General features: G+C 24.5%; 11 protein-coding genes across 11 annotated transcripts; 4 read left to right on the top strand and 7 right to left on the bottom strand. All coding sequences in view use genetic code 6, as the record gives it.

The window, feature by feature from the left end:
- Window positions 1–2: 2 nt before the first annotated feature.
- Window positions 3–1562, bottom strand: SS50377_22242 (Helicase-related protein; the record flags this gene model as incomplete). The annotated part of the gene is made up of 1 exon (XM_067906132.1): window positions 3–1562. One exon carries the CDS (start codon window positions 1560–1562, stop codon window positions 3–5), a length of 1560 nt encoding a protein of 519 aa, XP_067765400.1.
- A 630-nt stretch (window positions 1563–2192) lies between these two features.
- Window positions 2193–2660, top strand: SS50377_22243 (uncharacterized protein; the record flags this gene model as incomplete). Its single annotated transcript, XM_067906133.1, has 1 exon — window positions 2193–2660. The coding sequence occupies one exon, from the start codon at window positions 2193–2195 to the stop codon at window positions 2658–2660; it is 468 nt and encodes a 155-aa protein (XP_067765401.1).
- Window positions 2661–2693: 33 nt separating this feature from the next.
- SS50377_22244 (uncharacterized protein) lies at window positions 2694–5186 on the top strand (the record flags this gene model as incomplete). The annotated part of the gene is made up of 1 exon (XM_067906134.1): window positions 2694–5186. The coding sequence occupies one exon, from the start codon at window positions 2694–2696 to the stop codon at window positions 5184–5186; it is 2493 nt and encodes an 830-aa protein (XP_067765402.1).
- Window positions 5187–5192: 6 nt separating this feature from the next.
- On the bottom strand, window positions 5193–6203 carry SS50377_22245 (uncharacterized protein; the record flags this gene model as incomplete). The annotated part of the gene is made up of 1 exon (XM_067906135.1): window positions 5193–6203. The coding sequence occupies one exon, from the start codon at window positions 6201–6203 to the stop codon at window positions 5193–5195; it is 1011 nt and encodes a 336-aa protein (XP_067765403.1).
- Window positions 6204–6409: 206 nt separating this feature from the next.
- Window positions 6410–6796, bottom strand: SS50377_22246 (uncharacterized protein; the record flags this gene model as incomplete). The annotated part of the gene is made up of 1 exon (XM_067906136.1): window positions 6410–6796. One exon carries the CDS (start codon window positions 6794–6796, stop codon window positions 6410–6412), a length of 387 nt encoding a protein of 128 aa, XP_067765404.1.
- Window positions 6797–6847: 51 nt separating this feature from the next.
- Window positions 6848–7522, bottom strand: SS50377_22247 (uncharacterized protein; the record flags this gene model as incomplete). Its single annotated transcript, XM_067906137.1, has 1 exon — window positions 6848–7522. The coding sequence occupies one exon, from the start codon at window positions 7520–7522 to the stop codon at window positions 6848–6850; it is 675 nt and encodes a 224-aa protein (XP_067765405.1).
- An 817-nt stretch (window positions 7523–8339) lies between these two features.
- On the bottom strand, window positions 8340–8957 carry SS50377_22248 (uncharacterized protein; the record flags this gene model as incomplete). Its single annotated transcript, XM_067906138.1, has 1 exon — window positions 8340–8957. The coding sequence occupies one exon, from the start codon at window positions 8955–8957 to the stop codon at window positions 8340–8342; it is 618 nt and encodes a 205-aa protein (XP_067765406.1).
- Window positions 8958–9126: 169 nt separating this feature from the next.
- On the bottom strand, window positions 9127–9981 carry SS50377_22249 (uncharacterized protein; the record flags this gene model as incomplete). The annotated part of the gene is made up of 1 exon (XM_067906139.1): window positions 9127–9981. One exon carries the CDS (start codon window positions 9979–9981, stop codon window positions 9127–9129), a length of 855 nt encoding a protein of 284 aa, XP_067765407.1.
- Window positions 9982–11126: 1145 nt separating this feature from the next.
- SS50377_22250 (uncharacterized protein) lies at window positions 11127–11813 on the top strand (the record flags this gene model as incomplete). Its single annotated transcript, XM_067906140.1, has 1 exon — window positions 11127–11813. One exon carries the CDS (start codon window positions 11127–11129, stop codon window positions 11811–11813), a length of 687 nt encoding a protein of 228 aa, XP_067765408.1.
- A 65-nt stretch (window positions 11814–11878) lies between these two features.
- SS50377_22251 (uncharacterized protein) lies at window positions 11879–12700 on the top strand (the record flags this gene model as incomplete). Its single annotated transcript, XM_067906141.1, has 1 exon — window positions 11879–12700. One exon carries the CDS (start codon window positions 11879–11881, stop codon window positions 12698–12700), a length of 822 nt encoding a protein of 273 aa, XP_067765409.1.
- Window position 12701: 1 nt separating this feature from the next.
- SS50377_22252 (uncharacterized protein) lies at window positions 12702–16076 on the bottom strand (the record flags this gene model as incomplete). Its single annotated transcript, XM_067906142.1, has 1 exon — window positions 12702–16076. One exon carries the CDS (start codon window positions 16074–16076, stop codon window positions 12702–12704), a length of 3375 nt encoding a protein of 1124 aa, XP_067765410.1.
- Between the last annotated feature and the right edge of the window lie 340 nt (window positions 16077–16416).

Here is a 16416-nt window from a genome sequence, read left to right on the forward strand (position 1 = left end):
ACTCACAAAAACGTTTCTACTTCCCAAAATTCTCTTATTGCTTCCCAAACTGCATTTTCAGTATTTTCCTCTCTAAGTCGAGCCCATCTATCTCTTATTGCTCCAACACAATCTATAACCATAAACTATTTTTTCTCTTGACTTTTCCGAAGACCACGCCCCATTTATTGAACAAATACACGCTCAGATTGTGTTTTACGTCCTAAAACCACACAATCAACTTCAGGTAAATCAAAACCTTCCGTTGCCATCGCAACAGTCGCTATAACGCTATTTTTAGTAGTTTTAAAATCGTTGATAATCAGTTACTAATTTTTTGTTTTATAATGAAGGGATTTCGCCTCACAGAATGGTTAAAATGAGTTAAAATAATCAACAAAATCATCACATTAATTTACTGTTGATAGGAAAACGATAGTATGGCTGCAAATCCCAAATTAAGCAAAAAATACAGCTAAAATTTGTGCAATTTGTGGTGCTTGAAAATTTAAGTCCAGCTAAATTTATCTTAAAAATAAAGCTAAATTTTTACTTTAATAACTCTCTTTTATACTTTAATACGAAAGGGATTAATTAGTTGTTTTTTGTAACTTATAACCAGGAAATGATACTATTTCTAAATATTTAACTTTTGGGAAAAGATTTAATCTCTTGGCAACAAACCACGGTAAATTGCAGTAAAGTTGATTATTAAATTAATTTACAATTTTAGATCCATCTAGATCTGTTAAATGCGTTAATGTAGCAGTGAAACCAGCTACGAATTCACAAGACTATTTAAGGCGTTAAAAAACTTGCAAAAATGTTGGTGCTAAAATATGATGTGCCTCATCAATTATGAGGTGTGAGAGATTATCTAAAAATAAATTTGGAAGCTTGTGTACAGATTAAAATGTGGAAAATACAATTTATTAATTGTTGTAGTTTTCTCCATCAAAATCCAATGTACATATATTAAATAATAAATTGAAAACTTTTTATGCCTATTATTTGATAAACAATGAATTAACTAAAAATAAAACCTTTGAGCTCTATTTAAACGAATGTTTAACAAGAAATGCTGCCAACACAGTCTTACCAAATCCTGTAGCGAGTACAAATACACCATTTACAGGATACTATACGGCATGGTTATATATCGACTACTGTAGTTCAGTTAGTTTAAATTATGATGAAGTGATTTAGTGGTCTAGATTCTAAAAATCATTGTCTTGTAATGTTCTTAATTTAGGTGAATTTATAACTTGAGTGACTATTTCTGAAAATGATGGCAGCAAATGATACTTTGTTAAAGTGTACTAGTTAAGAACATAGTCAATTTATGTTTCGGTAAATAACATTTCTAAAAGAATAATTTTATAATGATATTTTGATTCGTTAAATCTTTAAATACGTTCAGCATTATCTAGCTTAAATGGATCAATTATAGTATCTATCAATTATACATCTTCATTTTAAAGATACCTTGTTGCCCTGCTTAAAAATAGTTTTGCATTTTCTATTGTAGATTATTTTATGAGCATCATGAATTATTCTTAACTCATGGGCAAGCTAATATTCATTTTTCATACTTTTAAAATTACTAAATAATATATATTTTTACTTTTAAAAGAAATATTTAATGATTTTTTAATTATGTTTATAGATGGTATAAGCAGATATTAACTAGAGACATGTCTGTATTCTACTCTAATCATCAGTCAAACTGTTGTTCCTATACTTAATATAACAATCATATTGAATATGTTTTACATTTTTCTATTTAATTGAAGAAATTTTCCTTAAGTTTTAACTACAAATATTTAAGGTAATTGAAGTAAGATAAATAGTTTTTCATTTATATTCAATGTAATTTTGGTATGGATTGCAAAATAGTAGATATGATAAATAGTCATAAAATAAATTTTTAAGGTCAATTATATTTATTTATTATTCGATCTTAATACTTTCCAATAATTTACTGTTAGCATTGTTTAAAATATTATTTATAACAAACGTAAAAATATTTATAAGAAGACATTAAATTACAAATTCATTAAATATGTTATAACAATAGCTGCAAAAGATAGAGTATTAAACATTAAATGAATTAATAATAATAAACTATATTAATATATATGTATATTAAAACTAATAATTAATCATACATAAGTATATATTTTTCATATATATAATTGATATTTTGCAAATAAATGTCTATCTCTGATCGTTTAAAATTAATGACCTAATAATATGGCACAAACTCAGCTATGATGTTATCAAAATAGCCTAGTTCATTAGATGAAGATGATAATGGTGTTGAGGTGATAAATCCATTATAAGATTATATGATGACAGCTACAAAATTAATCAGTGATAAAGAATATGTAAATAGAAGTTTGACAGAGAAAAAAAACTTATTGTAAGCATAAGTAGATTAAAAACAATCAGAGAACGAGTAATAATCTAATGCATTGTGGTCTAAAATTTCGGCTTTGAAGTATCATTTCGAAATTATGGAAGACGAACATTCTAAGGCCATGACTGATTATGAAAATTAGAAAGCATATTTGTTATAAGAAATAAATAATAAGAAAAGCTAAATAGTTTAGGTCAAAAGTTAGTAAATAGAGCCAGAACTTTTTATCTGGGCGCAGTCTCTTGAAGATAAGTTGAAATGAAATATTATATTCAAAATTATATTAATATTCAAAATGATTAAATAACCAAAGCCAAAATTATTATAAAAATCTGTGCTATCTTTAGAATAATCATTGATCCACACATCTAAAAATATTGATGAGATGGAAATAATGACTGTTAAAGACCATATCATTGATTTAACAAATGATCTCTCTCTTAAACATTTGTAGTCATAAGTTCCATAGTATGAGCAAACTTAGAATGTATAAAATCAGTCTCTTTATGTTGAAAATTTCAAGATTTTAGAAGAGTCACTTAGATTTAAAACAGGAGCAAATTAAGAAATTTCGTCTATCAAAAAATAACTGAAACTGTTAGAAAGAGAGTTTGAGAGCCAGATAAAACTTAATTAATTGTCTAGCGATGCTACCAATAACTAAGTTAAGAATATATTTATGGATATTATAAATATTATGGAACATTTACAGAAATGTGAAAAATTAATCAAACAAAGAGACAAAAGATATATATAATCAACATACAAGTAGTCTGTTGATCTTAGAATTATAAAACGTGTACTTTAAAAGTCTGGTTTATTTGCTGAATATATAAGTGGAAATAAAGAGAAATATATTGATAAATCTAAGCTTAGAACTTAATCTGGTTATCAAAATTCTGAAGTTGATGAACTGAAAGTAAAAGTCAAGTAATTCTCTGTTTAAGTTTTTACTTTATAAGAATAGGTTAAGTTCATTAGAGATAGCTTAGGATAAAAATCGGAAATAATGAAGGATCTATTTCAATAAAAACTCAGGGAATAATACAATGAACTTACGGATTAAATCAATATCAACCAAAGATCGTAAGAAGAATTTTTAACTTTTTATAATTAAAAAGTAGAGCAATAATAAGAATTTTTAAATGAGTTATAAAGTAAGTAATAGTCGTCATATTTGTAAGAATAAACATAGAGATAAGAAATTACAGAACTTCTAAAAAATATTTAATAAAAATGTGAGTTAGATTTGAAATAGGTAAAATCAGCTTAAAAAGAGTAAGAATAATCTTTATTTGCAAATAAAACGTACATCTAAGAATTATAAGTTGAAAAATAATAATAATCAAATAGTATAACTAAATTGCAAAAATAAGCTGATACTTTATTTAGAATGAATAAGGATTATATAGATGATTTTAATAATTTTGTCTAAACTTCTTAAATACATTAACTATAAATAAAAATTGAAAGCTACTAGGATGCGCTAGAAAAATATGAGATAAAAATGTAATTGATTTAAGCATAAAATGATCACTTAATAAAGCAACACAACTAATAGACAGACAAAATTAACTAATTTTAAATTGAGAATAAATAATTATAATTTGATTAATAATAAGTATTAAATAAGTAAATTTTATAATATAGTGATATGGTTTAGTAATTAAATTCAACAAAAGATAGTTTTTCAATTGATAATTTTAATCAAATGATCTCTACACGAGTATAAAGCGATATCTTACCATATTAGCATAACGTAGAAGCAGTTAAATAACAATTAATTTCCTAGAAGGAATAAAGCAACTTATATGACAAAAAATTAATCAATTTAACTAGTGATATTTAATCAATTAATGATGAAATTACCAATCTTAAAAATTTTTCTATCTCTGAAAATGAGATTATAGGAGAGAGCAGTCGATTTGACTTTAAAGATATTAAAGAAATAAAGTAACATTAACGATTATAGTCTAGTGTAATTTAAAGTTAAAGAAAAATGATTGATGATATTTAAACTAATAACTAACATCAGAAATAAGCATTTTAAACATAGGTTAATTCTGTATAGGTAGTTATACAATCTGCTAAGAGATAAATTAAGAACGAGATTAAAGATCTTATTATACTTAAAGAAGATATAACAAAAAAGTATAAGGATATTAAAAAGATAGAAATTTAAGCTGAAAAAAGTGAATAAGATATATCTGGTTTAGTTTTAGATATAGAACGTTGCAAAATAAAGATTGACGATTTATAAAAGAAAGAAACAATACTAGACGGAGCTCTTGTGAACACAAATTATACAATATAAAATTTTGTAGAGACAACTACAGAAATGTAAAATATATAGCTAAATGAATTTAGAGCTATTCTAATAAATTAATCATCATAACTGCAAAACCTAACTGAATCATCGTCATTATTGAAAAATGAGCTATCAAAATGCATTTCATAAATAGAAGATATTTAATTTTTTACTAATTAAGCATTTGCTTAAGTTTAAAATACTTCCAGCGCGGATGAAAGAATAACTGAGGCTATGCAAATTTACGAAGACACAATTAAAAAATAAAATAAGTAAATTAACAAAATTTAGCTCCAGATTTAACATTAATTAGATCTGAATACAAATTCTTAATAATCATTTTAAGAACTCTAGACTAAAATAAACTCACTTGCTCTAAATATTCAAATTACTGAAAAAATACCTCAATTGATAAGTAATTTTGGATTTCTATAAAAATAATTTGAGCGCATTTAAAAAGAACTTACTCTGAACAAGTGAAACTGTTCAATCTACAACTTTCAAGAAGCTTAAATTTTACAAGAAGGATGCCTTTTTGCTCAAACTAACCTATGGTGCACATATATCATCATTAATTTAAAAATCTAAATCAGTGGATTTAAATGACTTAATTGATGACTAGTGTGAGATTATTTCTTCTTTTATAGGCTTCTTTGCTCTCAAAATTAACGACTTACTTTTATCGGATAAAATTGGTGAATACTCTGACGATATTTCAATTGGTCTAATGGGATTAAACTGTTAATTCATTTAAAGTTATGTTATATTTTAAAGCAATTTTGGTTTTTGAAGTTAAATATTTTTAGAATCAACTAACTCCTATAGTGTTGATTAATTACTTAGATTAGATAATTATGTGGATTTACTAGTGTTACGATTTGATTCTGTATTTTTATAATATTTAGATAAATTTTTGCTTTCAGTACATAACATATCATTTTTCAAAGCTTAGTACAACTAGTCTTGCTAATCTTGTAACAGTAATTATACTTTTTCAAGTATGTGTGTTTGCTCTATATCAATATCTAATTAATTTGTAAAATCTTAACATTCTAGATCTTTATAATATTACCCCTTTATGACTTGGATACATTCCAATGATGGTTATTACGCCCATTTCCCATAACCTTAATACCTTATTATGTTTGCAATACGCATTAAAGGGTATAATCTATAGCCTAAATCATCAATTCTTGCTTCTTATAAATTTGGTGGGATTCTATTAACAGGAATTATCTAAAAATTATTTGAATGGATTTAAAGGTATTTTAAACGCTTATTCCTAGATAAGTTTGGAAAATTAGTTAGTTGGTTATGATTTAAAAGCAAAACTTACAAATTTTAGAATGGTTTTGTATTAATCTTCTCCAATCTGCATTCCTAAGCATCTATAAACTCAATTTTAAGTTAATCCTCATATTTAATTTCAGTAAGACTATCAATTAGTGTGGTCATCTCATTTTTATACTAAATTTTTATTTAATTTTTAGGTTTCATTTTTAGTTGTTATCATATTATTTGCTATAATAACTAAATAACCACAAATGAATTATTAGTAAGACGAGTTGCATGCAAAAAATCAATTTTTAAAATATCTATCTATAGAAATTTAGCTTGAGAATACACTAATCATAAATTAAATCATTTAAATAGAAAATGAAATTGTAGCTCTTAACCAAACTTAATAGTGAAATAATTTTAAATCACATTTAATTTAATTCAGTATCACAATAATTAATAAAAGCAATGAGGTCTTACTGCACAACTGGAACCTCGTACTAACCATCCCCTATAACATACTCATCAAGTTCATCATGATTTTGCATGAAAATCAAATTCATTACTTCTATTAAGTTCTAATCTGTTATTTCATCTATTTTAAATTATGTAAATAAAGTTTCAGTTTCTTAATCTGCAAAATCAAGAATTATTCTTTTATAATCATTAAATATGTTGACTCTTTTTGGCTATAATGGAAAAAATCCCTAGTAAATTGAATACGAGAGAATAATGAATTTTTCAGTGACTTAGATGAAGAAAAATTACTAATTTTGAATCCTTTCGGCTAAAGATATAATTTTATTATCCATTTAAAAATTACTTGTTATTAAATACATGATAATTATACTAAAATTATTAAATCAGAAAATTCTCCAACCTCTATTATATCTTGCACTCATGGTCGAGCCACCATTTTTCTTAATTGAACTTTATTGGCTACTATACTTTTAAGGCCCTGGTGAGCAATGTTCCTCTTTAATATAGAATTTTCCTCTAATAGAAAACTGAGGATTTTATTAGCTAATTACTTATTTATTAGGATTATAATCACCTGCTGCAATGATACCTGTTGTGGATGCACCATTGTATAGGTCTCCGTGTTTTCCCCGCATTGAAAATGACTCAGAATCACGATATATTTGCTTAGGATCATACTTATTAGGTCCCGGTGTTTATTCTTATTTTATTGTATATTTTCCACTAAAGCTATAAGATGGAGCAGTATTTAAAGCTCTACCATGTGCTGGGAACGCAGTATGAGCGCCAGGGCCTGGAATTTAGTTCTTATATTCAGGTACATAATTATATGTCGAAGTTCTACCTCTATGTGAAAAAGATGGTGACTACTTATCAGTTATCATATGAGTAGGATTATAAGAACCTGGGCAAATTTAATTTTAATAAGATCTTAAAATCGCATGTCTAGAAGAAATCGAAAAGTCAGGTGCGTGATTTTTTGTAAATGTACTGTTCGGAGTGTATTATGCGGGCGATGGAACAAGTATATCCGCAATAATTACGTCAGTTGCCGACATTTTTGTAATCAATATTTGTATTGTATCATAATATCAAATTAATTTGTTACAGTAAACAACAAATGGTTTTATCAGTCGCTACTTATTTCAAAATCTTCACCAAATTTTAACAATTAAACATACTTAATATCCTATAATCTAATATATTCTCGCTTGCTCAAAAATTTTATAGATTTATTATCAAAATAATATATTGATTTTGATTATATTGAATCTTTAGATAGATAATTATAATCCCTACTTGTTAAAGAGGTTTTGTTTCTGCCATAAGATGTAATACTTGGAGTATACGTGCTTAAATAATCCTGATGACCTTCCATTTTGTAATTTTTATTAATTATAAAATATTTTAATTATTATAAGGATATATTATTATCAAATTACATTATGATTTAATTATTATCTATATAATTAGGACTATAAAAACGAGAAAACATAATTACAGTAGGAAATATTTATTATCCGGAATATTTTTATTATATATTTATCTAGAAAACTATAATTTGCAATCTCACTTAAACAAACCGTTTGACATTCTCTCACATCTTATACATTTTAAATTTTTTTGCTTATATAATTCTAACTGGCAATCTTTACATACCTAACAATTACAAGATATCAACAAAATCGTAATAAAAGATCCGCAATTTTTGCATCTACTTTATTTTTAAAATCCACCTTATTATAAATGTTAAAACTTGCAATCTTAACCAAATTTACAAAACCCCTATTCAAAGTATTATTTGCAATAATTATTAGGTAGTTTTTCTTTCGATTCGACCATGCTAGATCTCTTAAATTATAATTTCATTCTAATTCATTGCTACTTTTATATATATTATTCTAATTATTCGATTCTTTTACTTTTGATGGCTAATGATTATAGATCATAATATATATCCTTTTTAGCCTATTAAATTGCTAACTGGCAATGATATTTGCAATTTTCTGCATATTATTCTCTGATAATATTGCTAAGTCCATTCTTATGCTAAGCCACATATTTGTTAAAACTTGACTAGAACATAGAAATATTTATAGGGTTAATGTAAGTTTTTTGCAATATTTCCATTAGTTCAGCATGTTACACCTACTTTTAATCTGTAATAATACAGTGAGACTTGTTAAATTCAACTAACTAAGCAATATTTACACTAACTAGTTCTTATTCACATTCAAATATAAACTAAAATTAAATATTACTTAAGTGTAAAAGTTATGACCCTTTTGGAACACATACTGTAATTACAGAGAACGCAGCATTTAATTGATCAACCCACAATAATGGTTAATCAATTATATATGATCTTAAATTGCTAATTAAAAACATTTTTTATTCTTACTCATTAAGATCCGCCAAATATATAGATGATCTTTAAATCCTTTAGTTAAAATCGAGATCATTTTATGCAACAAAATATGGCAATTGATTCATCAATATCTATTTATATTTTATATATAATAATCACTGTTTTAAAAATTATTATTTTTTCGATTATTTAATTTATACTTAAAATACAGTATAGAAAATCCTCAACTAAACTCCAAATCCATTAATATGACTCCAAACTGAGCAGATTTTCTATAATTAACAATACTACTTTTCACTCTAAAGAAAACACCTATAATTTGGTTTTTCTCTCTCTATTTTTAATACCTATATAGTCCTTACGCTCTTAATTTATTTTATTCTAAATAACAGTTTTACCGTAAAATATTTCATCGTTTTCTTTGCAAATCTACATCCGATTGAGAGGTTTTGGAAAGAACTTATTAGCCAGTTATATTTTTGGGTTTGGTTTTCGTAAGTTTTCAAGAGTAATCTCTGGAATCCTAATCTATTTAATTTTCGTTAATTTTTCCTTCCTTTCAATTGCCTGTAGGCGAAGTTTTTCTAACTATTTTTCTCTTTCTATCAACTGATTTAAGCGTTTATTTTAAAGTTAATGAATATTATTTTCAGCATCTAAACGCTCCCATTCTGCAATCTCTTGTTCCCGTTAAAATCCTTATTTTTTAAGCTAAGCTGCACGAATCTTGTTTAATTTCATTAATTCCGAAATTTGGATTTAATGAGTTTAATGAAATGATTTCAGTTAGATTTATTGGATTGTTGAAGGTTTTATGGAATTATTTTAAACATTTTAATCTGGTTAAAATTAGATTTATTAGTTTGGATGAATATATGGAACAGGAGATTTAAGGCCTATTGAGTCATGAGTAGTGATATCTTATTAGTCTTAATCAGAGAAAGTCTAATAACTAGTAAACTATGGCTCAATTTATTATAACACTTGTGTGCTGGGCATATTAATTTCACTTTATTTCGATGATTAATGATATTCTTCAATAGTAGGACATGTTGTTGATCCAATATTTAGCAATTACTTATCAGGGAGTTATTAACAATACTGTTTTAAGTGATCTTCATTTACGCAGCCATTATTTACACTTTCCATTTAATGCGGAATAGAATAAATTAATAATTATATAATAAGAAAGATTATATTCGTTTATAGTAATATTTTTATACAATATTAGTATAGTTAAAAAATTAATTCATTGTTATATTAAGATATAATATAAACCTTATAGATATTTTTATTAAGAAAAAGCAAAAATATATTAAAAACAGAGTAAAACAACATAAAATTATTTTGAAATTTTATATTCCTAACTTCATTGTATATAATGTTGTTTATATAACTTTGTGTCAGTAAATAATTTCAATTACCATTTGCTCTTACGTACTAGAATATTTTTATGTAACTGCTATAAATAGTTAATCTTACCCAACTTGGTGAGTGAAATATGGCACATAAGATATGAAATAATTAATTTTAATAATTACATTCAAGTATACGATAAATCGATGAAATATAATAATTTATTCTATTGATTTACATACTATTTGTCAATAATACATCTTGATTCACGATTACGTTTCTCTATTTATTATCACTTTATTAAGTTCTCGTAGATAGTAAAAATAAAAAATATATATTAACTAAATATCAAAATTATCTATTATCATTATTCATATTAACATTTTACTATCAATACGTAAACAATTCTTCGTATAATTATTGACAACAGTATAATATTTAAATTTTACGTATTAAGTAAAATAATATAGTTAAATTTAATATATTCTTTGCTATTGAAGGTAAATAAATAATAACAATTATATTAAAAATTAATGTTTAACTAGTGCTATAAAATAATAACATAATATAAAATTAACGTTTCTAAAACTAAAAAGTTAGTAATACTATCCGTTTACTTCATTGTGATTTATTAATTACACATCCTTTATTGTCACAAAATTTTAATTAATGTTAAACTCTTAAATTTATACAATCAATATAGAAAATATTATGATTAATTTTGCGAATCTAGTAAATTTTATAAGAATGGGAAATACTACTCTCACTAACCAGTCTAATTTTATAAATAATCAGCGATATAATGGATTATTTATTTCCTTTAATATAAGATTTTATAAAATTTTCAGAGTTGATAAGCTAACATTTAGGATTATATCAAAGATACATTATTATTTAATACAATTATTAAATATTTTCTTTTCAAAACCACTCCAAAAATGACTCTTGTTGATCTTGCTGAAATTGATTGTCGTACGGATGATGTCAAGCTCCAATTAGTTAAATTAATTGAATCCACAATTTAACTTACATCTGTTAAATCATAGCTTCCATTGGCCTCACTTCTTCCTTATTTAGTAACTTTAGATGACACTGCAGAGTTTCTATCAACATTTAACTATATACCTCTAGATTTTGCAATGATACGGATTAGACTTCTATCTAGCTATTATAACACCTTCTATACATTTATAAAAGACGTTTAGTTAGCTCTTGATCACTACGAAAAGATAAGAGAACCATATGGTCTACCAAACATTCAACAATAGGCAAAAGACTAAATTACTTAAGGAATAACAAATCTTCCTTTCACATAGTTTCTTCATTAACCATTTGATTTCTAACTTCTTCTAGAAAATGAACCTATTGAATCAATCAAAACACTTTAAATCAACGAGGTGGCTTTATTTTTCAACCTTTTATAAGATTTTGATTCTGATCAAATTACAAAAATAGAATAAGTCTGTACTTAATTAAAAGTAGTGGAAAACGATCAAGTCTAGTTATCAAAATCTGTACCTAGATTGAGTAGAAAAGTTATAGAACTTACTAAATCTATTGCTGTACCAGGTTAAATTGAGACAGCCAAAAGGAGAATTAAAATTGCTGATGAATTAAGTAAGTGAGAATATTGTTACATTAATAAATAATATATAAATACATATTCTCAATAAATTATACCACTCCTTAAATGAAGGAAAGTAGTATAGTAATAAATAATCATGCGGTTGATATTATCAGCTATAATTATAATAATGAGGATGAAGAAGAACCATTTTTAAAAGTAACAATAGGTTTATATGTTTTTGATGCAGTTTTTGGCAAATACGAAGATGAAAGTTATTATATTAAGGCTTTAATTTTTGCTTCTGTATAGAAAATTTATGTTCTTTATCATATTAAGAACTTAAACGGTAATATTTTGGGTCTTCTTAACAAGTCTACTACGAAAGTAGTATTAAACCAAGATATATTCGAAAGTGTAATAAAGTTTTACTAAGTTTAAGATATAAACGCAACTTATATCGATGAAGAAGTTAAGATTAAATGTTAAATTGACGATTAAATAGTATTTAATTCTTTATATTATGATAATTTTATTATTGACTAACATATTTTTTCTAGAGCTATGGCAGTTGTTTCTCTACAAACTAAATAAAGATTGTAATAGTCAGATGAAGACACATAGAGATTTGATCAAAATAAAATCCTAAAAACATAAAATGGTTAGTAACCTGCTTAAATATCTAAATTGAATATAGTGCAGAATTCTACTAAAGACATTAATAATTAATAATAGGATATTAAATAAATTTTAATAAGCTCAGGAATGAATGGAGGATTTATATTTAATTGTAAAAAATTTACTTTGGCTAATGTCCTGCTTATATTTAAAAATTTTGAGATTCTTAACTAAGATTAAATCTACTATAAGCATGACTTTTACTTTATTATTGATTGTGAAAATTATAAATCAGTTGAGAAAATAATAAATTCTGAATATATTCATTGAATCACTTAAATATTTCTTTAAGATTATAAAACTTTTATGTTTAAAATCCTTACTTTTTCTTAGCAAATGTTTCTAAAAATATGTTTCCTTTCAAAACAAGTTCTTCATGTAGATCTTGCTTAGTTTTAATAATATTCCTTTATTTGATCTATTTTGGTACATTATAATTATTTTTTAAGGTAACTGGTATAATTCTTTTTTTGCCTTCAGGATATTTTTTAAAATAATTTGGAGCTATAAAAGCTCTTTTATGAGATAATTAAGGTACAATTTCTTGCTAACAAACAACCTATTCATCAATACATATAATATTTGTTTCTATTTATGCCACCTTTTCAGTATTTTTTCCAAATATAGAAATATTGAAAAATGTACCTTCATCTAAATGTTTAATACTAGTACTATCGTCAAACTAACCTTCATCATTAACATCTTCATCAATCACACCAAGTTTAACATTAATACTAACAGCTACCTTAAATTAAGGTTCAATATTAGGTATTTCATAATCTAATGTATTAGAAGATGCTTATTAAATTTAACCTAAATAATCCTAAAATTTTATCTTATAAGATCCTAAGTTTTAGTAATTTTAAACTATAGAATATTAACATTCACCTAGCCACGAGTAATCAAGTATTAACGGTATACAATTTAAAATGTCAAATTTATTTTTATTAATAAAATTAATATAGACATCTTTTTGGGTAATCGGATAAACATTATAATTATACTATCTTGAATAGTTAAGAATTTTGTCCATAAAATCTAATGAATTTGATTATTTTTGGGCAATAATGAAATAATTAGTATACAAATTAGATAGAATACAAATTTTCTCTTAATTATTTTTAATTTATGTTAAAAATTCTACACTATTTATATAATACCTACTGTGATAAAACCCTTTCTCAGATATTTTCAATAAAAATTTAATTTTACTTGTAAAATTAGGTAAATTAATTTTTGTTTAACCTAATAATCCTGGTGTTACAATGATATTATTATTGTCCACTTATGGTATGTTAAACTACTACTACCAAAAATTTATAGGAAGTTATTCGGATAAGTTTTTAATAATTTAAGGGTCTCTGATCTGGTTAATTGTTTCAAGTGTTTTAGCAGCTATTTCAGATATATAATCCTACAAAATAAAATTGAAAAACTAGCCTTATAAACCAAAATTACCGATATCATAAACAGTAATACTTTAAATATGTAAATATTATTTAACATCAAAAACATCAATTTCCAACAAAATTTTTAACAAAACATCATTATTATCTTAATAATATGGCAATGAAATATTAAACGATTATCCAGTTGTATATAACTACTTTATTGAAAAGCTAGATGTTTAAACTTCTACCCAAATCTTTTGTTTAGATTCAAATAAATTATCTAAGTCAGAATCAATATCTAAATTATTAATATACAAGTACTACATTTAGTTGGAATTCTATTTGATTTCTAATAAAAAAGATACCATTGTATCATTAGTACAAAATTATCCACGCGTCATAAGTTTTAATATATTTTATTAAATTTTTTACAAAATGTTTAAATTAGACAAAAGTACTTTACGGTCTACGAAAATAAAATTATCCTCATTAAACTACAAAATAATCAGTTAAAATACAACATTTGCATCTAACCATAATATAGGTATTTAAAGACTTATTTTAAAATTAGTATCTTCAATCGTATTAATTGAGTGTTCGAAATAATATTCATGTTAGTCACTAACAATCGTAATTTTAGCAGAATAATGAGTAGCTAATTCGTGAAATTTAATTTTTTCCAAGCAAAAATCAAAAGTAAGTACTGATATTGTTTATTATTATGATGACAAATTTAGTGACCTCCCACTAGCCAATGAAAGTGAAAACGATGTATTGTCTGAATGTCCTTCATCAAATAATGGCAAATCGATTAGCTAGCTTGTTGATCGTATATTTAACCTACTAGAAAATAGTGGCTAGATTTTCGACACCTTATTTTGCTACTTCGATTAGAATCCTGAAACACTGATAGAAACACCATTTATAATAATGTCAGTTTACTTATTTTCTAATAAATTAGATAAAATTTAATTTTTAAATAATTTTAAATTTAATTAGATATTAACTTCTTTGCCATCTTAAAATATAATCACATGAAATATCGGAGATGTATCAATAATATCTTACAACCCACCTTTTACTAAATATAATACTGTTGGTGGAAAATAAAAATAATTATCATTTAGGAATACTGATGCTATTTTTGTATCTTTATTTTGATTAATTTTAATGATATAATTATTTAAGCCTTACATAACAACTTTTTATGTAATTTGTGAAATCTTAAGTATATTTTAAGAAATTCCATAGAATCCTACCTAACCATTAACTTTAAAGCCTAAAATTCCTTAAAATTCTCCTAATATATCCTAGTAATATTAACTAGATGAATCATATCTTTCTCTAAAAGATAACATTGGCTTGGTGATGGTGCAAACAAAACTAATGATTGATTTAAAGTTTGATTCATCTTAGCCTTTCTATACTTTTAATAATTAATCTGGTTTGAATTGAGGTAAATTAATATCATTTAGATTAAACTATCTTTAGAAGTAGTCAGGTGGTATGATGTCAATAAATTATTTTAAATCAGTAGACTATTTAACAAAATTCTATAAAGCTACTATTTACTTATAAACATGTTGATCTAGATAATCAATTAATAATAACTCAATCTGATGGCCTTTTTCTAAGGTACTAGTACTTTCAAATTAAATTTATTAAATAGTAATGAATTCTACATGATCTAAAATTTAAATTTTTTGCTATACTTTAACTATAAATTCATAGCATTAAGGTAAACATAATCCATTAGTTAATTATCTATTTAAAAATTTTCTAGAAATTGATAAATAAGGCGTTTATAATTACACCCATAAGTCATCCAGCTCTAGAACATAATTACAATCTATAAACAAATTTTAAAGCTATAAAAACTATATTCTATCGTAATTTTCTTATAAATCTACAATGTATTTTACTTTAAGCTTTGGGAAAATTCCTTCCTAGTCAAGTTCTTATAACATAATAATATCATTAAGCTTTTTTATCACTATAACTTTATCTATATCAATAACTAAGAAATTTATCTATAATTGTATTAGATATTCTCCTTTTAATAAAGGTTAAATGATTGAAATTGGAATTTCAGCTTAGTTTTCTTAAGTATCTGTAATAATTGATGGAAATTCAATAATTTGATGATTTTAAATGAATTATACTATCAATTAAATATGAGAAATTTATATATCAATGCTTAGTTATTCAAAATTGAGTTTTATTAATCCATCATACAACTAATGATCTGTTTTCATTTAATATATAAATAATTTATATAATTTATAAAATATAAGAATCATTTTTAAAACTATTTTAATTAAGATTACAACATCTGCAACTAATTAAGATATTCACTATTAAATTCTTATCCTGCTGTTTTTTACCTAGCTAAAGCCATTTATACGAGTAGATATTTCTAATCCAATAAAAATTATATTTAATTTTATAATTTTACATTGACGTTAAGTTTTTCATCTACATGACATTGTAATTGCTAGTTATGCTATTTTTAAAATTATACCAATACATTCAAAGCCTAATTAGATATTTCAATTTATTCAGACATATTAAACTGAAAAGTAACTAGAGTAAATA

Source organism: Spironucleus salmonicida, chromosome 3 (assembly GCF_000497125.1).
Source record: "Spironucleus salmonicida strain ATCC 50377 chromosome 3, whole genome shotgun sequence".
In the NCBI taxonomy this organism is placed as follows: Eukaryota; Fornicata; order Diplomonadida; family Hexamitidae; genus Spironucleus; species Spironucleus salmonicida.